This window comes from Gymnoscopelus microlampas (genome assembly GCF_963454915.1).
Source record: "Gymnoscopelus microlampas genome assembly, chromosome: 20".
Taxonomy (NCBI): Eukaryota; Metazoa; Chordata; class Actinopteri; order Myctophiformes; family Myctophidae; genus Gymnoscopelus; species Gymnoscopelus microlampas.
The window spans coordinates 26,446,372-26,472,340 of NC_139957.1; the positions used below are offsets into that span (position 1 = coordinate 26,446,372).

General features: G+C 42.6%; 2 protein-coding genes across 7 annotated transcripts in view; both read right to left on the minus strand.

The window, feature by feature from the left end:
- Window positions 1-566: 566 nt before the first annotated feature.
- LOC311036064 (uncharacterized protein) lies at window positions 567-1,372 on the minus strand (the record flags this gene model as incomplete). The annotated part of the gene is made up of 1 exon (XM_084044589.1): window positions 567-1,372. One exon carries the CDS (start codon window positions 1,370-1,372, stop codon window positions 725-727), a length of 648 nt encoding a protein of 215 aa, XP_083900715.1. The 3' UTR covers window positions 567-724.
- A 20,793-nt stretch (window positions 1,373-22,165) lies between these two features.
- rps6ka1 (ribosomal protein S6 kinase a, polypeptide 1) overlaps window positions 22,166-25,969 on the minus strand; it is a gene marked incomplete at its 5' end in the record, with an annotated part of 83,136 nt that continues 79,332 nt past the window's right edge. For all 6 annotated transcript variants that reach the window (XM_084045775.1, XM_084045774.1, XM_084045778.1 and 3 more), the window contains 2 exons: window positions 22,166-23,576; window positions 24,098-24,235. In XM_084045775.1, the coding sequence (XP_083901901.1) occupies window positions 23,454-23,576; window positions 24,098-24,235 (261 nt within the window). In that variant the 3' untranslated portion in view covers window positions 22,166-23,453. The remainder of the gene's footprint in view (window positions 23,577-24,097; window positions 24,236-25,969) is intronic.

Genomic DNA, 25,969 nt, shown 5'->3' on the forward strand with positions numbered 1-25,969 from the left:
CCATTCCTCATCCTACCTCTGTCCACTGGTTTATATAACAATGCAGCAAATATTCTCCTTCCCTGCCCCTCTTCGCTCCACTCCTTCACTTGTGTACTATAGAAGCAGATTTTCCTCACTCTTTCACTCCATCTCCCTCTTTCTCATGCACTCTTTCTCAACTTCTTATTCCAGTAAACTGGTCAATGTTACATAATCCTCCCAATCTCTCCATCGTCTCTATCTTTTCTGCATAATCCTTTTACCATGTTAACTTACTACAAGTCAATCTTCAGACCACTTCACATACAATCTGATCTGATAAAAACTAAAAACCATCTAGAGACCTCACATTCCAAGCTGGATCTCTTGTTAAACCCACCAATATGCTGAAACTACAAAGAGCAGAGCACCTGCACAAAAACTGAACACATGAATGACATCTTGAAGACATCGTGACTGGTACAGTTTTCATCGGTTTGCTAGCTATTGCCATTTCCTCGGGGATGCACCATAAGTCTGTGTGTGCTGATCCTGCAGCTCCTTACTATCAATAGCTGTAGTACTAGGCACTCGGACCATGAGGACCTGCCTCAGGATGCAAGAGCAGAATGGTGGAAAAGGACAGCAGCCAACCAGGTCAATGAACAGTAGCTAATAGAGAAGTCTATCCTCGGTTTGTACGCAAAAAAAGCAACAAATGCAACAAAAAAGAAGCTCTGGTTGAACACAGTCCTCCAATGTCCTATTTGAGCTTGACAGGCCATGGGAGGCAGGTACGCAGCCCCAGCATAGAGGAGAACACAATGGTGGGCCGATGTTTCTTGAACCTCAGGCCTTTCTTCAGCCGCTGGGTGTTCTCAGCCACGTACAGCTCCCCCTGCTGTACCTGCCCAGAGATTCGCGACACCTTCTCCCCCTGAATGACCACATCTTGTTCCGAGCGCACAAACACCTCCCTCAGCTCCTCCAGATGCCGCTCCATCGCATGGATGACCCGCTGACGCTCCTCCACCTCCAGGAGGCGACGGCGGGCCGCCGCAAACTCCATGCTGGAGCTAGGTGTGACCAGCTTGGAGGAGGGGGCCGTGGCGGCGCCTGAGGGTGGCTCAGACCCTGCGAGCAGGGCCCCAGTCACCCTCTGGAAGTCCCCCATGGAGATGGAACGGCGGGTGGCTGGAGAGGCCAGTGCCAGAAGGGCAGAGATGGACGTGGAGGGGGGCATGGCCAGAGGGGGCAGAGGGGGTGAAGATAACGATGAGGAGGAGGAAGAAGGAGAAACCTCAGGTGGACGGAGGTCGGGGTGGGGGTCCACGTTGGTGATGGCCGCCACCAAATCATCTGTAGCAACCTCATCAGGGTCGTCTGTGTGTTGTGCTTGTCGTCTCTTCATGTTCAGTGCTGTTGTCTCTCCCATGCACTTTCTCCGTAGCGTCACTGTCCCTGTTGTTACTGTTACTGTTGCTGTTGCTGATGTTGTTGTTCTTCTTCCTGTGTCAGGCAGCTTTTAGTGGAGCTTTAGAAGAGAGAGCATGGAGAGCGTGATGTGGAGTGATGCGGCTCGGGCGCCACTCCATTCATTAATAAGTGAGCTGAGCCAGGCTTCTGGCTGCTTCTGCGTCCGTTCCGCTGAGCTGGGGAGGTGCTTGCCGGCGCCTCATTGGCTGCTCGGCTTGTGACCACGTCAGCCGACGAATGGCCAGCCCGCCTCTCTGCTGCTGATGCTAGCTAGGCTGTCATGTCCTCTGGTTTACTGTCCATTCCCCGTCCTCATGCTGTGATCAGCTCTGTTTTGCAGAGAGAACAGCCTGTCTGTCCTGGATGGATGGAACTGAAAAACACAGATTGAATGAACGGTTGAAGAATACAGAGGAGTCAGGACTTCATCCTTTCCCTCTGTCTCTCTTTCCTCTTGTCGTATGGCTCAATTTTAGTACTCTGAGCTTGTCCTCTCTCCTGCCCTCCCTCTTACCAGCTGGTCCCCCCCACTCTCTATCTCTCCGTCTCTCCCATGGCTGCGGTTGCCCCTAGCAACACAGTATCGACATCAGATGGCAAAAGCAGGAAGGAGGGGCGATGCTCTAGTTTCTCTCTCTCTCTCTTTCTTTATCACCTTCCCGCTCACCATTATCATTCTTTCCCAGTATTACCTCCCCCTACCGCCTCCCCAGTATTCATGCTTTTTCTTTCCTGTGTCTGTCTGAAACTGTATTATCTCTCTGTCCATAAGAGCCGCATGTTGGACAACTAAACACATGAAATTACTACTACTACTACTACTACTAATAATAATCCTACTATAATTCTAGTAACCTCACGGTGGTGGAGTCTTGGTTGGTTTTGGTTGGGGGGACTCTTGATCAAACTGCGCATGCGTCGTTGCCAGGTTTCGCGAGAGAAACAAGCAGTAAACAAGGCCAAACCAAACGAACCCTACAAGCAACGAGGTCTATCAAAAGAAGGCCAAACGAAGCGCCTTCACACATATACCTTGCCTATTGGAAAACAGCCGATCTACAAGCTCACAACGCGTCCCCACACCCACCTGCGCTTTCACAACCAACGCCAAAACACAACACCACCAATATTGCCAATAAAGCGCTTACAATAAGCGAACATGGCAACACCGCAACACCGAGACACATGATTCCATTCACTGCGAGACCGCGAGTGCGTTCCGTTCACCGCAGCACATCAACTGCACAACAGAAACACGGTGACATCATTTACGCACGTAACGTTTACACAGAAAACATTCTTACAGATGTCTCTCTCTGTGTGTGTGTGTGTGTGTGTGTGTGTGTGTGTGTGTGTGTGTGTGTGTGTGGTGGGGGGGGTGGGGGGGTCCGCGGCCTATATGCGTGTCAACGCATACACGGCTCGAGGGAGGGAGAGAGAGAGAGCGAGAGCGTGGGAGGGAGGGGGAGAGAGACACAGAGAGAGAGAGAGAGGGAGAGAGAGAGAGGAGAGGGGAAAGAGAGAGAGAGAGAGGGGGAGATAGAGAGAGATCCGCGCGCCTGGTGTAGCCGCTATCATTGATAATCACTTGGATCTAAACAAACGCGCTGGACGATCTCTGACTGTGTGTGTGTGTGTGTGTGTGTGTGTGTGTGTGTGTGTGTGTGTGTGTGTGTGTGTGTGTTTTTTGCGACGGGGGACGACGGGAGCATGTACCGTGGTGTGTGTGTGTGTGTGTGTGTGTGTGTGTGTGTTCGTGTTCGTGTTCGTGACAGGAGCATGTACCGTGGACTTTACTATATAACTTGGGGTCCAAGACATAGAAATGCCATTAAATGGGGGTCCATAGCCCTAATGCATGTCAAACTGGGGGTCCTTGAAATTAAAATGGTTGAGATTCACTGCTAGAGCCATAAAAAAAAAACGCTCTTATGGGGCTCCCTGGCATATCTTTTCAAATGGGGGTCCGCGGGCTAACAAGTGTCAATTTGGGGGTCCTTGACATAAAAACGTTTGCGAACCACTCCACTACACAGTACAAACTCACTTTCGATCCCTGATACTGTCTGTTCTCGGCGCATAAGCCATACTGCACACGTTGGGTGCTCATATTCCCCTACGGGTATGGTCTAGTAATAATAATAATAATAATAATAAGGGTAATAATAATTGTAATAATTATAATTATTATCATGATTATTATTATTATACCTCAGATAGTGCTCAAAGTTTCTTTAAACAAGATTTTTTAACCAATCTAACCCGGCCCCTCACCACAACCCTTTCCTTATGAAACGGCAGTGAAATGGGGACACCAATTTTGTCTCCAATTAGACATGCGTCCCCAATCAGCTGATTTGATCTCCAACAGTTGTCCCAAAATGGGGTCTCTGTCTGTCTGTCTGTCTGTCTGTCTGTCTCTCTATTGACTGCATAAATAATTAATACGCAGTACTGGAAAGGCAAATAGAATATCCAGACTGTTGAAATGTAACAAAACAGTGATTGGCAGCGACGTAGATTGTTGAGGAAAGGGAGACTTAAAATGTATCAGTACATCATGTACATCATTCATGTCGTTGTGAACATACATCTGAATAACATAACTAGCAACTATGTAGGCATCAAGTAGGCCACAGCTGTAAAGATGTACAGCTGTAAAACGTTTGACAAGGTGAGTTCTCAGATTGTTGTGGTGTGAAATATGAATTCTGAAACTCTCAAAATGTCTAACTCAGTGTGCAGTTAAAGGACAAAGGGACATAGCCTAACCTAAATAAATGATGAATAGTGAAACATCACATTTAATGTAGGAGTTGAAAAAATAAAAAGTGTCACAGCTAGTAATCGGGAAGATAGTAATGGAAGAATTTTCCTTTTAAGTGGGTTGTGAAAAGGTCTCTCTGCAGCCTCTGCAGCCGATTACAATAGGGTTGGGCTTGATCAGGTTGATTGAGGTGTTTATATGGAACATTTTTAATCAGTTTGAGGGTTTCACATGGGCAGCATACGGCCCAAGGGCCGGACCCTGCCCTTTGATCATCTCAATCCGGCCCGCCATGTCCATTAAAAAAAAGGTTTATGTTTATAAGGTAACAGTGAAACAGTCAACGCATACACGGCTCGAGGGAGGGAGAGAGAGAGAGCGAGAGCGTGGGAGGGAGGGGGAGAGAGACACAGAGAGAGAGAGAGAGGGAGAGAGAGAGAGGAGAGGGGAAAGAGAGAGAGAGAGAGGGGGAGATAGAGAGAGATCCGCGCGCCTGGTGTAGCCGCTATCATTGATAATCACTTGGATCTAAACAAACGCGCTGGACGATCTCTGACTGTGTGTGTGTGTGTGTGTGTGTGTGTGTGTGTGTGTGTGTGTGTGTGTGTGTGTGTGTGTGTGTGTGTGTGTGTGTGTGTTTTTTGCGACGGGGGACGACGGGAGCATGTACCGTGGTGTGTGTGTGTGTGTGTGTGTGTGTGTGTGTGTTCGTGTTCGTGTTCGTGACAGGAGCATGTACCGTGGACTTTACTATATAACTTGGGGTCCAAGACATAGAAATGCCATTAAATGGGGGTCCATAGCCCTAATGCATGTCAAACTGGGGGTCCTTGAAATTAAAATGGTTGAGATTCACTGCTAGAGCCATAAAAAAAAAACGCTCTTATGGGGGTCCCTGGCATATCTTTTCAAATGGGGGTCCGCGGGCTAACAAGTGTCAATTTGGGGGTCCTTGACATAAAAACGTTTGCGAACCACTCCACTACACAGTACAAACTCACTTTCGATCCCTGATACTGTCTGTTCTCGGCGCATAAGCCATACTGCACACGTTGGGTGCTCATATTCCCCTACGGGTATGGTCTAGTAATAATAATAATAATAATAATAAGGGTAATAATAATTGTAATAATTATAATTATTATCATGATTATTATTATTATACCTCAGATAGTGCTCAAAGTTTCTTTAAACAAGATTTTTTAACCAATCTAACCCGGCCCCTCACCACAACCCTTTCCTTATGAAACGGCAGTGAAATGGGGACACCAATTTTGTCTCCAATTAGACATGCGTCCCCAATCAGCTGATTTGATCTCCAACAGTTGTCCCAAAATGGGGTCTCTGTCTGTCTGTCTGTCTGTCTGTCTGTCTGTTGTTAGGAAAATTAGATTTAAAGTCTAGAAGTATAATGAATGTGTATGTAGAAAACTGCATAAATGGAGTTTAGAAGAGTAAAAAGGGGGGCACATAGTGGCTCTTGTTTATATCCTGCTGTTTAAACATATAACTGCTTTAAGTTCAGCTATTCTAATCACTTAAGCCACACAGTGATATATAGACTATTATACTGTGTACTGTATATATACCGTATATCTTAATCATTAGTATGACTACAAATGTTAAGTTTTAGTATAACTGTGTCAATGTAACCTTAGTATTCAAAGAAACTGTGTTTATCAAAGCATGATAGGTGAGAGGCCCTCTCTCTCTCTCTCTCATTCACTCCCTTTTGAAAGGAATGTTTCACTGAAAATACAGGCACTAGGGATGCCTCAAAAGTAATATTAGGTCATAACAATTGTATATTCTTGTTGTAATACTCTTATGGTAATATACTAAAAGCTTTAATATGGATATCAAAATGACATGAGATTACACAGCAGAATTCAGAGTGTTAGTTCCCAGCAAGGAAATAGAAAACTAAAAATGCCATATACCTTGGCCAAATTATTTAGACAAAGGGTTCATAGACGCTTATCGCAATCAAAAGTAAGGGAGTGCAGGACCATCGAAGGGAGGTGTAGGAGTCCAGAGGCCTGTGACGGGAAAGGTGTGGAGTCAGCGTGAGAACAGCAGGAAGCCTCGTCCTCTGAAGCCAACATCAAGATCTAATTGATAATGTTTTTATGATGTAACGCTGGTCTAGGGAAAGGAAGTTTCAGTGCAGAAATATCGCCCTGTCTGGAGCATCATTACTCTGTGATTAGGGAGAGATTTTTGTATCCAGCGCGCTGTTATTTGAGTGGTATTGTATCTTTTATTTCTGTATATGACAATTCATTTCTGATTGTTTAATAGGCTCATCAATAATTGTAAACTTAGTTTAAGGATAATAAACCATTTTGATTCATACAATTGTAATCACCTGTGTAGCAATTCTTTCAAGGGGTGACTCCTCACACTATGGAACCACTGAACCAGGTACCTTAACCTTATCTAGATTTACGTTTATGGAGTTAAGGTTCAGTAATAAATCTAACAATTGGTGCCTTGAAACCCTTATGGTTCCGTGAGGAGGACATCCTTTGGCAGGTTGGCCGTCTGGACATCATTCCAGTAACCGGTCTTGGCTTTCTTGTCTCGGTTCTGAGCAAACTTGCCCCGGGGTGAAAGATAAGGTTTGCTGAAACCTGTTTCGACTAATTCAGTGATTGGACACTCTAACCTGAGTTTGTTTGACTGAGATAAGCGATTGTCGTAATCCCAAAGCATTTGAGATAAATTTAGCTATTGTAGGACATTGATTTATAACCAAATTTAGCGGTGTGAATGAATTGTCATTAAGCTGTGTGTTTTAACTGTGCAAAGTTCTCCGGGAGGTGCTGTTAATTTCTGGGTATTTGACAGTAGAATAAATCGTCAGGGCCGATAGGGAAGACATCTCGGGGAGATAGCCAGATTCCGGGAGTTTGGTATTAATTGTTATTTCTGGGTATTAACAATAGAGTCGTCCAGGACGACAAAGTAATCTCGGGGGGATTATAAAATAGACTCAGGGAGTTTTAGTCAGTTATTTTAACGCGCGGGTGCGGTTTTTACTCTGATCCGGTATCTAGTCGTCACATAAAGTGCTGTTAAAATCACATATAAGGGATTTATGGGCCACGGGTCCATACAAAATAACTTCGGGGGAGTTATTGCACTCGGAGTGTAGCATATATTATCAATTGTGTGGGACGGGTGGATTCCTCACATAGCGCGCCGCGCTATGTGAGTTTGTATTTGGGGAAAAGCATTTGGGTGGTGTGTACTCGCGACAATCAATCAATTGTCGCATCTCTTCTGTCTATCTCTTTCTAGTTCACTGTTAAATCATTGTATAACATACTACAGTTCATTGCGCTAGGAAGTGTGTGCCGTTTTAGAAAGTTGAAAGGAAAGACAAAAGGAAAAAAGTGTGTTGGAAAGCAGACAATCTTAAAAAGTGTGAAGACGATTTTGTTGAAACCCCTTAATAATTTTCCTAGATAGTACGGTTCTGAGCGCTAGGAACTGTGTGTTTTTTTTTTTTAATGTATTTTGGCCACTTATAGCGATTTGTATAGGGAGTGGTCAAACGCTGTTTGTACAGAAGTAATAGCAGTACCATAGTCCCCTGTTGTGTTAGATTCCTAAAAGAAAGAGGTGTCATGGCGGAAATTGCTGATATGAAGAAAAGGCTTCTCAGATTACAAATACAACAAGTGGAACAGCAGCTACAAATGTTGGAAATGCAACAAAATTGGGTACAACAGCAGAATAACAATTATCAACCAGGGTACTATAGAGGTAGAAGAGGTTATAGGGGTCCCTGTGACATGTCCCAGGTCAGGTGTTTTAACTGCTATGGTATGGGGCACTTTGCCCGTGATTGCACACAGCCCTGGCGGGAGCGAACACACGGTGGTCAGGGCCAGCAAAATTTTTAGATGAGGCAGAATGGAACAGACCAGTTATAGGGGTGTTAAGGCAGGGGGAGGAAGATTACAGGGTTAAGCAGGACCAGCATAGAAGGCAGAGAAAGGTGATGAGAAGAGGGTATGACAGAGTAGGAGAGGGGTCAGAGTGCATGCACGCATGGACACACACAACACACAATTGCTTAAGTGGCAGTACACATACGAAACCATACGCACGACAACAGCATTTCACACACATGAAGCAAAACTTTTAGGGGAATAAATGTTAATAATGTTATAACTGCTAAACTGCCCCACTATAATAACTGCCATTTTTCAAAGTAAATAACCCGAATGCTGAGGATAATTGCGTTCACATCCGAGGGGTCCACGAGGTTTATGGTCTGGACAATTTGCCTTTTCACATGAAGTGACACTGTCTGCAGCTCTTGGACGTGATATTACCGGCGGGAAGGGGTCAGTCTATGCGACCCGGGATATAAACAATGCTGCAGGATTGTTTGCAATGCGCATGCGACACTGCAGGAGAAGGAACTGTATCGACTGAGCATTTGGGGGTGCTCTGGAAAACATAAACTGTTGTACATTTGTCTTCTGGCAGGGGACATGAGGAGGAGTGCTGCCACGTGACCATTTACCGAGCCACTGGGAGATGTCAAACCCGGCTCTCTGGCCCAAGCATGTGAAAGCAAATGTTCCTCTGGCAAGTTGGTAATTAAATTATTAAATGGCCAAAGTAGGGCAGAGTGCACCTTTAGTTGTATGTTTGAAAAAAACAAGAAAAAACACAGGTTTTTTTTGTTTTTTAAGGGGGAGAGAGACAAGTAGCCTACTGATGTATTATAGCACAACATTAAAGTCCACAGAACAGAATGGAGAAAACTCCAACCACACATACTGTAGTATATGAACATGGCCAATACATTGTTATGGCAGAGACATTGTTGTACATAGAAAACTCACACTATACACTGACTGGCACCCTGACCAAAGATTACAAGTAGGCTATGTAGTAATTAAGTAAGTAGGCATAGTGGAGGTGAAGTTTGGAACTATTTAGGACAAGAAAGTTTGTTCATATATTAAAAAGCAATTTGAATGGAAAAGGAATGTTATCAAAGGGCGTGAGAGAGAAAGTAGCAGTGGAGTACAGTATGGAATAAATTAGAAGTGTTTAAATATTTCTTAAATGTTGGAAAGGAGTTTGAAGACTTAAATGGCATCTAGTAACTTCAATAAGTAAGTGCGGAATGTGAGGTTTAGAAATATGAGAAAAAGTGGAATTAAAATCCTCTAAAATTGCCTTGGGGGGTAGGACTGAATGTCGGAAGGAACATACATAATAATAAAATATATGATGAGAACAAGGAATGTTTTTAGCAAGTGGCAGATGGCGCAGCGCATGTTTAGTTGAGAGTGAATACAGTCTAAAAATAATTTGGTCGGATATGATGGAAGTGCAGGTGTAGCAGCCCAAAACAATATTACAATAGTGTCAGTAATTAAAAGTTGGGGTTGGTGGAAGCATTGCGATTGTATTAACTTTTGTACAATCATCTGTTAACTTAAGTGATTGATCATTCCCCATACAAACTAACCACAGGCGAAACATTCAAGGACCATATACAGGTCTGAAGGGGGACGCCCCTGGACCTGAGCAAAATGTGTAGAAGATGTATTACAAAGTGTACAGACCCTAATTACATTGAAAGCCGCTATTTTTCCTAACAGATGCAGGAGAAACGGACAGGAGCCCTACCCAGAGCCCAGCAATATTCGGTGTTTGCTATACAGTGTATTTGCTTTATAGAATGCTTGATTTATTTGACAAGGGTCAAATAAATCAAGGAGGTTTTGTCTGTCGATCGGACTGTCTGTCTGTCTGTCTGTCTGTCTGTCTATCTTTTTCTTCCCCAGCCAGTCAGCAAAGGGGGACACTGGGGCAGTTTGGGTCTTTTGGGGTTCTGGCTGTTCGCAGTGGCATGGGAGTATGTGTGCTTTAATTACAATTTTTTTCATTGCAGTACCAACAGACCTTTGACCTGCTTACTGTAAAAGCAGGGGGGAATGTGTACGGTGTTGCTTAACCACTTTTTAATTCCAGATGTTTCTACTAATGTAACCTCTCTATTAGCTCATTCCAAGGCCGTTCTTGACTCATTGACCCCACCACCAGAAGGCTACGACCCCTGGGGTTGGTTCTCCTCAAAGGGGCTCTTCCTGGATGGTTTGGGTGGCCAGTGTGATACTTCCCATCCTTATCCCAGTGGCTGTCCTCCTGCTTTGTGGACCTCCATTGATCCGCTGTTGTGTAAACCGCTCACTAGCTAGCATCCCCTCACATGACTCCACTGCCCGACAACTTGCTCTGACTAAGGTATGACACTGACTTTGATCCAGCCAACCTTAGAGGGTTGCCTAGAGACTTGAGAAGCCTCATACCACATGACGGACAGTACATACAGATCCAGAATGACGTGCATGACATTTATCTTAGCCCAGACACACATGACGACCCATTTGCAACTTGTGACATAACGCTGTAAATCTAGGTGTACTAGGTCCTTCTAATTTCCCTTTTTAGATTACACCTACCGCTAGGCAGGTGTAAAAGGGGGACTGTTAGGAAAATTAGATTTAAAGTCTAGAAGTATAATGAATGTGTATGTAGAAAACTGCATAAATGGAGTTTAGAAGAGTAAAAAGGGGGGCACATAGTGGCTCTTGTTTATATCCTGCTGTTTAAACATATAACTGCTTTAAGTTCAGCTATTCTAATCACTTAAGCCACACAGTGATATATAGACTATTATACTGTGTACTGTATATATACCGTATATCTTAATCATTAGTATGACTACAAATGTTAAGTTTTAGTATAACTGTGTCAATGTAACCTTAGTATTCAAAGAAACTGTGTTTATCAAAGCATGATAGGTGAGAGGCCCTCTCTCTCTCTCTCTCATTCACTCCCTTTTGAAAGGAATGTTTCACTGAAAATACAGGCACTAGGGATGCCTCAAAAGTAATATTAGGTCATAACAATTGTATATTCTTGTTGTAATACTCTTATGGTAATATACTAAAAGCTTTAATATGGATATCAAAATGACATGAGATTACACAGCAGAATTCAGAGTGTTAGTTCCCAGCAAGGAAATAGAAAACTAAAAATGCCATATACCTTGGCCAAATTATTTAGACAAAGGGTTCATAGACGCTTATCGCAATCAAAAGTAAGGGAGTGCAGGACCATCGAAGGGAGGTGTAGGAGTCCAGAGGCCTGTGACGGGAAAGGTGTGGAGTCAGCGTGAGAACAGCAGGAAGCCTCGTCCTCTGAAGCCAACATCAAGATCTAATTGATAATGTTTTTATGATGTAACGCTGGTCTAGGGAAAGGAAGTTTCAGTGCAGAAATATCGCCCTGTCTGGAGCATCATTACTCTGTGATTAGGGAGAGATTTTTGTATCCAGCGCGCTGTTATTTGAGTGGTATTGTATCTTTTATTTCTGTATATGACAATTCATTTCTGATTGTTTAATAGGCTCATCAATAATTGTAAACTTAGTTTAAGGATAATAAACCATTTTGATTCATACAATTGTAATCACCTGTGTAGCAATTCTTTCAAGGGGTGACTCCTCACACTATGGAACCACTGAACCAGGTACCTTAACCTTATCTAGATTTACGTTTATGGAGTTAAGGTTCAGTAATAAATCTAACACTGTCTCTCTATTGACTGCATAAATAATTAATACGCAGTACTGGAAAGGCAAATAGAATATCCAGACTGTTGAAATGTAACAAAACAGTGATTGGCAGCGACGTAGATTGTTGAGGAAAGGGAGACTTAAAATGTATCAGTACATCATGTACATCATTCATGTCGTTGTGAACATACATCTGAATAACATAACTAGCAACTATGTAGGCATCAAGTAGGCCACAGCTGTAAAGATGTACAGCTGTAAAACGTTTGACAAGGTGAGTTCTCAGATTGTTGTGGTGTGAAATATGAATTCTGAAACTCTCAAAATGTCTAACTCAGTGTGCAGTTAAAGGACAAAGGGACATAGCCTAACCTAAATAAATGATGAATAGTGAAACATCACATTTAATGTAGGAGTTGAAAAAATAAAAAGTGTCACAGCTAGTAATCGGGAAGATAGTAATGGAAGAATTTTCCTTTTAAGTGGGTTGTGAAAAGGTCTCTCTGCAGCCTCTGCAGCCGATTACAATAGGGTTGGGCTTGATCAGGTTGATTGAGGTGTTTATATGGAACATTTTTAATCAGTTTGAGGGTTTCACATGGGCAGCATACGGCCCAAGGGCCGGACCCTGCCCTTTGATCATCTCAATCCGGCCCGCCATGTCCATTAAAAAAAAGGTTTATGTTTATAAGGTAACAGTGAAACAGTCTGCCTTCGTCCATATTTATAACATAATGCAATGTGTTTTATCAGTGACCTATGGAGTGGTGCATATCAGATAAGATAAGATACATTTATAGGCTCATTTAAAAGTTGATACGGCATTGACGTGGATTGTTTTATATAAGTAATCTTTTCATTGTAACCTCAGATTACACCAGAGTGATACAGTACTGTACAGCTGTAGTAGTCTGGCATGTCTACCAAATGCATGCAGTTTTAACATAATTCAGCACTATGTGTTTCAAGTTTCATTTCAATTGTACAATGTGTGGCCCTTCACTCACTATGGAAGTCAGTATGGCCCTCTGGAAATAAATGCTGCCCACCCCTGGTTTAACCCGATTAGAAGGGTCCATGTAAACCCAGTGCATACCATTGTGAGATTTGAATTTGAATTTAAGCTGGAACAGTGCTCATACACATGGCAAGCACCCACATTTGCCAGTTGCCAGACATGTTTTGAGTTCACTGTGTAGAAAAACGTATATTCCTATGATCAAATTATTCAGAGCACTCAAACTAAATCAAAAGCCATTGTATGGCATGTTTCATCCTGCACCTAAAAGTCTCACCCTGAAAATGTATTATTGACCAGTTAGTGTGTCACCAGTTAGTGTGTCACAACATGTTATTCCTCATACCCTGGCTTTTCCTTTCTCTTGTTTCTCTGTCATAATAAAGCAGAAATGCCGAAAAATCATCTTAAACAAAGCATCACAGCATAGACAACATCATAGTGATAATCATCACAGTGTAACATGATATAAAACTAAATCTCTCTATCAAAAGCTAACTAAAGCTAAGTAAATGTAAATGATATATTAAAGCAGTGGTTCCCAAACGAAACATTTCCCCGGGACCCAAACTATAGTGAAAATAGCATCGTGAGCTTCTATAGTTCTGCTATTTTAACTACTTCCTAAGTAATAATAATAATTTATGGAATTACTTAGATTTTTTTTTTCTGAAATTGACATTTGTTTTATATTTCATTTTAATTTCTGAAAATGTTAGATTTTTGTGACTTTTTGGAAATCTTTTGGAAAAAAGGGATATTTACTCGTGACCCATGAAAATGGGTCCAGAGCCAGTGTTTGGGAAACACTGCATTACAGTAGGCTACCTAGATTTTTATTGGACTTCCATTACTGGGTAATATTTCCCTTTCTGTCTAGACAGCTATTGACCACTGCATTGATGGGATGGTAGAAGTGATGCAGTCTGGGTATGGAGCCATGATCACACATAGTAGAGAACACACAGACACATACTCTACACACACTTGAATGCATTCATAAACTTTCTACACATGTGCACATGCACATCCGCACACACACACCCGCGCCCGCCCACACGCACTGCATGACAGACAGACCTGTAGGCTCAAATGGATGGAGAATAAAACATGCATGGAAAGAAAGAAACACACACACGCGCACACACGCATACGCACGCACGCACGCACGCACGCACGCACACACACACACACACACACACACACACACACACACACACACACACACACACACACACACACACACACACACACACACAGTGAAGTCAGCTCTAACATATGTCACATTTGAAACACTATGTGTTTTGAATAGCTGCTTTAAAAGCCTGCAACCTCAAGTGAATGAAAACAATTAAACTTTTGTGCGTGTGCGTGTGCGTGTGCGTGTTTAGCCTGCAGCTTTTATCTCTGGATTGGCATTGCTATAGCATTAGCACCGACTGTTCCACCTCTGCTTTTAGCTCCACTGATCGCCAGAGAGAGAGAGAGAGAGAGCGAGAGAGAGCGAGAGAGAGAGAGAGAGAGAGAGAGGAGAAGCAAAACTAAGAGGTTTTATGTTCTGTTGGAACAAGAAGCTTGAATCAGCAAAGTACTTTAATGTAGGCCTACTGGGTAGTGATTCTCAACCTTGGTGGGTAATTCAAGTGGGCCCCCAAATAATTGGCAAAACATTAAGATTTAAATGATAATATAACATAATTCATTCATTCGTTAAAAAAAAATTACATGGTATTTCTTCTTTAAAACCTTGAAAATGGGTTTTCATTGTGATACCCATAAATAGAAGTTAGTTCCATTGATCCAAGCCAGGACACAATCAATTGATTGATCATTAAAATAAACATGCTCTGAAAATGCATGCGGCACATCCATCTGATCACTTAGTCAGATGGATGCGCTGCGAATGCTTTCCAGATTTTCAAGTGGGCCCTGATCCAGAAAAGGTCGAGAACCACTGCTGTAGGGTAATGCTCTGTCTGGACTTTTGTCTATGATTGGTTAAAAGGCATTGGAAGCAGTAAAGCAGACACTCTGAAGCTTAATTAATAATGTAATTCATCATACAGCCAAGTCACTCTCTAACTGATGACTAATTTTAAACTGAAAAATCTTTACATAACATTTTCAGGCGTTGAGTAAGTGTTAGGCTATTTGGTTCCAGTTCTTCCATTTGTGCACTGAAATTAAAGCATATCAAATTGGAAGTCCTTTTTCAATTTAATTAAAAAAGGTGGAGAATCGTTTTTAGAACCAGGGTTTATCCTGCCTACAACTACATAGGACATACAAAGAGACATCATAGAGGGGCATCCAATTGATTTAACTTGTTGATGTGCCAATCACATAACTGCAACATCCTAGATGTTCCAATCAGTCATCCCTCCTCTGTGCTCTCACTTCCTGTTGCTCTTCACTGACCTCCCGTGTCAATGCATTTGAGGCATTTAGCAGAAATGCCTACAAAATTAGAGCATTTAAATAGTCAAACATGTCGTTGCAATCGGGCAGAAACCATCATATCAGCATACATTTCAACCACGCGTCACGATGCAACACGTTGTATGCCTTGTATATCTGCTATTTCTGCTATTTTAGAAAAATGTTAGAAAGTTAGACTGGTTAAGTGTGTCTGTGGGTTATTATAAATATTTAACCAATGAAAGTTAACAAGAGCTTGTGGCTAATAATAACTACATTGGATCCATTGGAGCACATGTTCTTTTTCCTCATTTCCTGAAAAGTAACAGTTTTGGACAAGATTTCCGCCAACAGTGACGATGTGCAAAACACACTCACAAGTATTCACATACTGTAGTGCAGTGGTTCCCAAACCTTTTAGCTCGTGACCCAACAGAGAAATTTGATGTCTCCCCCTGACCCAAAAGTAGTGAAAATAGCCGATCTATAAGCTTACAACGCGCCGCATCGCGACGCGTTGTAAGCTTGTAGATCTGCTATTTTCACTATTTAGACCTGAGGCCGATTCCAAAAACGTTTTCTGAAAAACTTCAAATATTTATTCAAAAATTACAACAAATGTATGTTGCTATATACTGTACATAGCAACAAGAACCCCAAAAGGGGTTCCCGTCCTGAAAGGTATAGTTACAAATAGGGGTTCCCGCCCAAAATGTGTTAAAAGTAATTTATGGAGATTTTTACTTGCAACCCATAAAAATAGGTCCGCGACCCAACCATGGGTCCCGACCCACTGTTTTGGGAAACAGTGCTGTGTAGTGTACACACACTAGACACTTTCCCCCCTGCAGGATCTAAAAGATGCATTAATGCGCATTAAAGTGCTTTTCCCCACCTCAGCTCATCATCCCTGCCCTCCAGAACCCACCCCCACCCCATCCACCAATTCTAGTTGTCTGCTCTCAAGCTCCCATACAGCACCCTCGGTTCCAGATTACTTTAATCTGGGTGAATGGGCGGAAGATCTCTGTGACTGTGTGTGTGTGTGTGTGTGTGTGTGTGTGTGTGTGTGTGTGTGTGTGTGTGTGTGTGTGTGTGTGTGTGTGTGTGTGTGTGTGTGTGTGTGTGTGTGTGTGGAGTATGCATGTTTCTATTGTTCATCTTTGGCATTTGGGTAGAGCAGTATGTCAGTGTGTGTGTGTGTTGTGAGTGAGGGCTTAGTGACCTGGCTGTGGATAAAAGGGATTATTACATCAACAGGTTTGTATTATATTTTATGTTTTTACCTGAAGAGGCAAGGGCACAGCTAAATGGTCTCATAGGATGATATCAATCTTTCTGTGGTGGAAATAAGATGAAATGAACAGGCCCATGTCCTAGTATACCAGCAGCGGGTTAGGTAGCAGGTTAACCTAACATGTCAGATTTCAGAAGCAGATTTCAGACTGGCTAACAAGTTGACTAGGGGGGCGTGGCAGGACAGGTGAGTAGGCACAGGTAGGCAGACTGGAGGATGGGTATAAGGGCACAGCGGATAACGGAGCACAAACACAACCAATCAAAGCAACTCCAATATATGAACACAGACTCAAAGAATGTGGCAATTCCTAAAGGTCCAATGGATTGCCACGGAAATTGCTGTGTGCCTTCATGCTCTCCAGACAATGAACCCTACAGTTTATGGTGACTCCATAACCATTGATACGTTCCTCTAGTACTCAGAATATATAAATGGAACAGAATGGACACACACATGTCAATTTGGTTTCATTTGTCCACTCTCGAGTAAGAGTACATTTTTTAATTAAAAACACTGTCGAGTACAGATGCAGTTCCTTGTCAGTTATGGACCTAAATCAAGCTTGAGCTGCTGTACTGCTAGGTTAATAGAGTGGTACTGCAGCTGCGTTCATTATCATATACTGTTGTATGTTCCCTGTAGCACACAATAAATCATTCTGATCACACCACCAGATGACAGGCCTGGCTGCATCATTACCCCTATAGTATGTGCAGAATATGTATGCATCATGCTGTGCATGTGTATGCGTAAAATGTGTAAAATTGTGTGCCTCTGCAGATTGAAATGAGTTATGGGTCACCGTTTTGCAAGCACGAAGAGGATGTATGCCAATATACCACTGAGGGAGGCATCACCTGCTCTGAGAGAGAGAGAGAGAGAGAGAGAGAGAGAGAGAGAGAGAGAGAGAGAGAGAGAGAGAGCTCCCATTTCATGTTTTTGTGCAGCCATTTGCATTACAGCAGCACCAGGATTTAGAGACCAAATCAAAATTGAGCTCGCATCAGCCACAATGAGGGCAAAAACAGCTAAATCAGTGATGGCACAATGCCTTTACTGGAGAAATCTCAAATTCCATTCTGCTGGTGAGTCTTAAATGCAGAAAGGTTGGTCTCATCACTGGTTTCCTTTTTTCACATGAAAGCTGCAATTTGAGATGCAGAATCTCAAACCATCCATTGGAGTCTGCAAGGTCTGTCTGTCCTCCAGAAACACGTGTGTGTGTGTGTGTGTGTGTGTGTGTGTGTGTGTGTGTGTGTGTGTGTGTGTGTGTGTGTGTGTGTGTGTGTGTGTGTGTGTGTGTGTGTGTGTGTGTGTGTGTGTGTGTGTGAGAGAGAGAGAGAGACACTGTAATGTCTCTCTAATGTTGTTACTAATACACAGGCCAAATGAGAATATGTATCCTTGTGCAATCGGCTCAGCCACACCCACCATTAACAAACACACACAGAACCAAATACACACATCGATCCATCACCACATACACAGGGGTGCTGATGGTGGGGGATCATGGTCTGTCCATCCACACTTTTATGAAACAACATGGGGTCTAATGGCATGGCTTCCCTCTGAATATCTGGTATCATATTGATGTCATATTAATGATGTCATACTGATGACGTCGCTGTTGCTCAAATATGTAGGGACGGCTGGATAGTGGATCTGAGATTATGAATTCACAAAATGTGAAAAACAATCGAGATTAGCCACAGACAGATGTGGAAACAAACAAAACACACACACGCCACAAATATAATCGCAAACAAAAATACCCTTGGTTACCTTTGCGACACAACCAACAATATTAAGCCAAAGAACAAAGGAAAAACATATCACAGCATTTTTAGCGGTGCCAACCGCTCTACACTTGACTTTGTCCGTATGTCCGTATGTTATGTCCGTTTGTTTGTAGGACGGGATGAGCACGGCTGTAATTACTTAAGCCCCGCCCCCTCTGTCTGCCCATTGGCTGGGCTTTAAACAGCCATTATTCCAGTTTGCAGCATGCTACCAAGTACACATTTGGTAAGTGGACTCAGACCACCAATAGGGACAAACTGAAATGAGTTAAGCCCCGCTCCAAAGGCACCGCTTCCTTCACACAGGGTGTGATTTTTCCAATGCAAACAATGTAAATACACTTCAATTCTACCCAGCCTATATGTTCAAAGCAGTTGTCAACTCATAGCTGTTTCAGTCAAAATGCACAGCACTTTTGTTGTTGCTAATTGAATTTTTACATTGCCATGGCTAAAGAAATGTCTTCATGGCCCAATATTCTGCAATATGCTAGGCAATTTCTGATGACAATGAAACAGGCCCAAGTCAAGTTGAAAGAGTAATATATTATTAGATTAACCTTCAGTATGTTGACCAGTGTTGACTGTGTAGGCCTACAGCACGTTGACCACTGCTAATCGTATAGGCCTTTAGTATGTTGACCTTTGCTGATCTTGCTACAGTATGTTGAACAGTGTTGATCATGTAGGCACACAGTTTGTTGACCAGTGTTGTTACTCTTGTTTGTCCATGGCTACATAAAAAGTCATTATCCCATGACCTGTGTTAAACCGCTAGCCCAAATTATGTGATATGCCTCATCAAGCATAGTATAAGCTAGAGTTGAGAGGTTTTGAGACAAACACACACACCTCCACCAGCACGGGCAAAGAAACCCCAGCCTCCCAGCAGAGCAGTTTCATTTGCGACCGGAGGGTAAACTGAGGGAAACGGGATCTCCGGATGAATAAAATGCTCTCCTCTTTCATTTCCGACAGACAGGGGACAGATGATGGTGATGAGGCAGGTACTGTACAGAGCCACTGCGCTGTAATCAATATCAGCAGTCATGCGCTGTTGCTGCTAGCTGAGTCAGTATGTGTCTCTGCGTGTGTGTGTGTGTGTGTGTGTGTGTGTGTGTGTGTGTGGGGGTGTTTGAAGGGCAAGAGGTCATTCGCAGCAGTGTGAATTATCAGCATGATGACGTCAAAATACACAGAGAACTATAGGTTCCACGTGGGGATATGTTGCAGTGTGTATAGATACATTAGATTAGACCTTATTTCACCTGAATGCAGCTAAGGAGGTGGGTTGTGAGTCAGAAGTGCAAAATGTTTCACCAGATGGCTTATGTAAGCAGTGCAGCTGTGTGTGTGTGTGTGTGTGTGTGTGCGCGCGTGCGCAGGGGAAGTAAGAGTCTACCTGTTCTGAGCCTTTGGTGAAGGGGAATAGCAGGGGGAGGAGGCATGAGAGAAAAGGTAGGAGAAGATCAAGAGATGTTATGTCAGTCATCTCATCTGCATCGGTCTAATGCAGTGGTTGCAAACCTTTTCTGGTTCAGGACCAACTTGAAAATGTCGAAAGCGTTTGCAGCCCACCCATCTGTTTGGCCACTTAGTAAGACTAGTCTTGAATCAAGACTATCATCTATGTATTTTATCGATTTTGACATCTGCATATACGAAAGTAAGTCAGACTCGATAAAATACATGTATGATATTTGATCCAAGGCTATATAGTAAGACATAGGTTTGGATTAGTGGTCAACCAATTAGGGTTTTTCCAATGCCGATAGCACCACGGCATATACAGTATACTATAACTAGATTTTCAGGCACCTAACAAGTTTGGGGCGTTTAGCATGCTGGGAACTGGAGTTATGACTGTTTAAAGCCCAGCCAATAGGAAAACAGAGGGGGCGAAGAAATGGTGCGCCTGTGGCACAGGGGCCACTAAATTTAGCAACACACAATTGCTAAATTTAAATTAACATTTATTTAACACTGGCTTGTGTGTGCACCCCTGATTCATTTTTATCAGACACGCCCCTTCCTATATGAACCCATTGTAACTTCAAACTCCATTTTAACCATGTTAGACTAATTTATGTTCTGGTGACTGTCCGACTGATATTGTCAATTACTTTCCCCCCATTCTTTAAATACATTTTCTTCCAAATGAAAAATAAATAAATAGATTAAGAAAGTAAAATTGTGGTGGCATTTTAATGTCTAGTAGGTTTTTGTGTGCTTCCCAGACAGTTTTTAAGTAGCTTGATTCAATATTTAGATATTTGATATTCATTTTATCAGGCACGTCTCCTTTTAACCATGCTATATTAATTGAACACACACCCCTTGTTCTGGTGACTGATATTATGCATTGAGGGAGGTGTGTCTTTTCAGTTACTCATTTCATTTATTTATTTTATTTTCCATTAAAAAAAAATTGGTTTCAATGTAGTGTTGCACCTGTTTAAAAGCTAGTTGGACTCTACCCCCCTCCAGTGGTCAAGGGTAATATTGCATGACATGGTTAAGATAACTGGTAAAATTGAACTGTCAGACTTTACTAAAAACACAACACTTGCCTGCTTGCAGTCTGTGTTTTATAGACTTGATCGAATTGAAACAGGAAAATCAAGTACATATCTTGATTCAAGTCAATTTAACTCTACAAAAAATGTACGTTATGGGAAATAAAAAAATGCGTTAATTTAGCAAGGTGTTAAGGAAAAAACCGAGCCAAACTCAAAGCAGAAATGGAGCCATTTTCTCATAGCAATTGGATTTTTAATTCAATATTTGTAAGATATAAAAATCTTCATCTTATCATCTTTATGGTACAATAACATCTTGCCATTTGAATGCATTTCCTGTAGTCAACGGAGGGAGGCGTTTACAAGAATTCGGTAACTCTGATCCCTAGTGAGTCAATACAGTTAGTTCATGGATTATTTAGCTACTCAGCACTTCCCTTGTATAGGTGTACAGTATGAAGTAGCTGCTTAGGAACAATGTGTATTCCACATACAGTAAGACATTCAGCCTCGCTGTAGGCCTCGGCAACAAGCTTAAAGCATGACCTACACCACGAAGCTACTTACAATCAAACACCGATCTTGTACTAGTACTAAAATGGACACCAGGTAGCTCCCATTTGCAAAGACAAATTTTCGTAGTAACATTTAAAGCACTAAAGCACTTCCTCAGACTTCTCAAGCCTTTGTGCTCTGAAACGTCTCTATGAAAATAAATCTTTGCAAAATGAGAGCTATCTGGTGTGAAGATCTTATCGTTTCTACATGGTGAACTTTTTTGATCCAGTACCCTACCTAGTAGGTCTAGGATGTGCGAGTCTTTTGCACTTTTGTAGAACTAAAATGGAACATATCACCAAGTAAATGGTGCACATTTTGTCACAGATCATTTATTGTCATTGTCAGGACAAGGTAAAGCCCAGTCCGCTGCTTCGACAGAATCAAGTACCCAGACCGAGAGGGCGCGAGATAGGGGAATTGACGTAAGTTAGAGTGCACAGTAAAATCCTCAGGGTTAATTCATCCCTTTGTAACTCAGAGTGGACCCTTACGGGTCAATTTGGTTACATTTGTATACTCTCAGAGTTAAACACTCAGGATTGTACAGTGTATAAGAATAATTCAAGGTTACCCAGCAAGTGCTCGTCTGAATATAGATAACCAGTGACTAGACAAGAGTTCATGGGAGAGAGAGTACATTTAAGTGCTGGCCCCGCCTCCCCCTAAAACAGCAGAAGAAGAGAACATGTATGGCATCTAACTCCACCGACTGATATCCTGTCATCTCACGAATATCAAAATCACCACTTTAATTTTTGGACCGAAAAGAACCCAAACAATAAAACAAAAACAATCAACAACAAAAGCAGCCAACACAGGAAACTGCATTCAATATGCACATTGTCCAAGAAACACAGTGACCAGAAAAAACTAAACACAACAAAGAAAAGATATTAGAGAATTCAACATGCCACATTGTTCCTGGGGCAAGTTTCTTTCACAGAAAGCCACCTATTCTTTTTTTCTCTTTTTGTTTAATAAGTAGTAAAAAATATGAGTATGTGATAAATAAACCCTTCTTGAGTCTTGAAATAAAAGACATTTCTCAAACCAGTTGCCAGCGGATCGACGAAGCAGTGTGAAGAGGAGGGACAGGAGAGGAGGAAGCCACATGACATCATCACGGCACTAGACCATGCATACATGTTTGATCCTGCAAGACAAGACACACACGCACACACCCACGTGTGTACAGGCACACGGTACGTCATGCAACTAACACATACACACACACAGACTCTCCATCAAACAAAATACAAAGCATCGATCGACATCAACCGAAAAACACGGACGTTTCCCGGAATTCTGGTTGTACCAAAACCAAAGAGGCATTTATGGCAGAAATGGTTCATTACCCTTTATTCCCCCTCCCCCCTCAAAATTCACGTTTTGTAATGTTCTTTTGAAAACATATTTAAACAGCAGTTGGACCTTACCGAGTTGAATTGGCAGCACTACTGATACATAAAGCTCATCAACTGGAGAAAAAAAACTACAAAAGGACAGATGACAAGACAGGCAGACGAGGCACGTGCAGCAAGCTGAATGACAACCAATCACAGCAATGATGAGAAAACAGTTTGAGGATCACCACCAAAAACATGGCTGCATTAAACTGTGTGGCAGATCACACATGCACACACTCACTCACACACACACACACACACACACACACACACACGCACACACACGCACGCACGCACACACACACAGAGCGCTAACACATCTGCCAAGAACCTGCAACCATTCAGGTCTCAGTGCCCCCATCCACCTTCATGTCGTTTTGCTAGTCTAGTGAGATTGACTAACAGTAGGTGACATGCCCATATATGAGGAACGATAGCGAGAGAGCGGCACTACTGATGTCACAAGGTGGGAACAGGACCATAGTCATGGTTCCTTGGCTGGTAGGAGGGGGTGGTCCTAATTACCCCCCGAGCAAAGCTGATTGAGTGGTTTAAGCCAGGGGTGTGTGGTTTTGGTCAGTCTCCAGTGAGCTGATTGGCTGTCTGGAATCTCTACAGTGAGGTGGATGGAAGTTTCTTGACGCGTCTCTGGGCCAGGAAGGAGCTCTCGATGGGCTTGAGCTCTGGGGTGGGCTGGGAGTTCTTCAGAGCCAAGTAGGTGGCTGCCATCGCACCCTGTGTGTTAACACCAGTGCAGTAAGTTAGGGCACTTGAACCATAGAGTCCCTATTGCATGTCATAATAGCCAAACATTCAGCAACATTTGCAGAAAATAGCAAAACCGAAAGAGATCAAAATTCTAGGCGACGTGCCCATAAGCAGACAACCTGAATAGTGCAGCTTCACTCACAAACCAGACCACAGTTAGCCTACTGTATCTATCCCTATACTACTAAATATTGGACAGGGAGACCACTCCATTATTAGACTGTCTTGTTACATTTTGGCAGAATATGCTTTGATCATGTTTGTTTAAAGTGTGATTTTGAGAACTGTTTTGCCATACAAATATTTTATACAATCTTCATCGCGCACAGATAAAATACACAATATAAGCTTTCGTCAAGTTCTACATCGCTTTAATATAATTTTCTGTATACCATAAACAAAGACTTTACACAGACATAAGTTCTTGAGTTACTTCAAGCATTTTATGGATCATCTGAGAAACAAACTTTGAGAACCCCATTCATTACCTTGACCAGTTTGGGGTCCTGGTGAGGTAGCTGGCTGTTGGGCAGTTGGTCTCTCCGGACCATCCAGGGGTGTTTGAGGACCTGCTTAGCTGTCAGTCTCTGATGGGGGTCCACATGGAGCATCTTGGATACCAGGTCCTGGAAACACACACATATATGCCAGGGGTCGCGCTAGGATTTTAATCTGCCGGTCCCAATGTCCGGAAGGATTCAAATTTATCGGACATCTGACAAAAATAACGGTCATAATTATTTGTATGCATTAATGACAAGCAGGTGCGTAAATACAGCATAACATATTTTGGATTGAGCTATTTGAACATGAACCATCATAATATACACATTTTATATAGCAGGGTCATCTTACACAAATACATTAATTACCTACATTACCATTTGCGCATTCTGCGTGCGTAATGGTTTCTCAATAATCAATTGCGTTTGTATGCATTTTCTAATGAAAGGGCACTGCACAAAATTGGGCTTTTCAGATGAATCCTTCATAACGTGGCTCAGCTGACCTGTTAGAGCAATAAATATAGACCACTACTCACTCACAGGAGGTTATACTGTATAATTAGACAGTGGATGCGGTCCGTGCGTCTAGTTGGGACAGCCGTGGGAAAGTTGATGAGTTGTGAGAATCTTGTCGTCTCCTCATAGAGCTATTCAGTTCAAAGTGGTAACGTTTTAACGTGTCCACCTCATAGAGTTAAAAATAGGTCCACGATTATGATTAACGTCATGTTTCACCTCGATGCCATAGTTGCAGTAGCCTATAGCTGTTGTTGTGAAGAGTATGTACGCATCTGTGTTAGATTTCATCTTCAACCTGCACTGTTGTTAAACTGTAGGGCAACTTGACAACTTTACTCACAAGTGCCATTGTATTAGCCTAGTATCTGTGACATATTCTAACTAGTAATGATACAACTTGTGTGTGACTGGCTGTTAAATACACAACTTGTCTTTAGATAATGTAACTTGTAACCGGACCGCGGACTGCCGAGCCCGCTGGCTACGCAGCAGCAGCAACAACTAGCTCTCTTCTTCTTCCTGTTGTACCTTCACAATAAAGTGTCGCCTATTTACCGCCCAATGCAACACATTTTACACTGGTTATTATTAACAGGAAATAGGTGTAACCTAACAGCGTGTGACAAACTCTTTTATTTCTACGTCTAGTACGTCTCTCTCTCTCTCTCTCCCAGAAACACACGCACGCTGTTAAGAGAGAGAGAGAGAGAAAGAAAGAGCGCGCGCGCGAGAGAGAGGGAGAGAGAGAGAGAGAGAGAGAGAGCTTGCAAAGTAGAGGATTTGAAATGTGCCTAATTTTGCGGTGATAATTAATGAACAGCCGTGTCATTATCAACCGGTCAGGATGTCCGGAGAGATTTATTTTTTCCGGTCTTTGTCATAAAAAAACGGTCAAAACCGGCAATTATCGGAATAACGCGACCTCTGATATATGCAGTACAGAACATTATGCATCTAAAACTGACAAAGGGAGAGACCAGGAGTCCGAGTTTAACCCATTAAGACCTGAGGCCAATTCTACAAATGCCTCCTAAATCAGTAGTTCTCAAACATTTTCATGCCAAGGACCCCCAAAATTATATGTATTTGGCCACGGACCCCCATCTGAATGTTTGCCGGACCCAGGGGGTCTGGCTTACATGAGGCTTTGTACCTGTTTTCTCCATACATGGGCATGGTCACTTTGTCCTTAGGCCCCAGCCATAAAAGTCTTTTCCCCTTTCGTCCATACATGGGCATGTTTTGTACCCGTTTTCTCCATACATGGGCAAAAAAATGGTTTTGGTCACTTTGTCCTTAGGCCCCAGCCATAAAAGTCTGTCCCCCTTTCGTCCA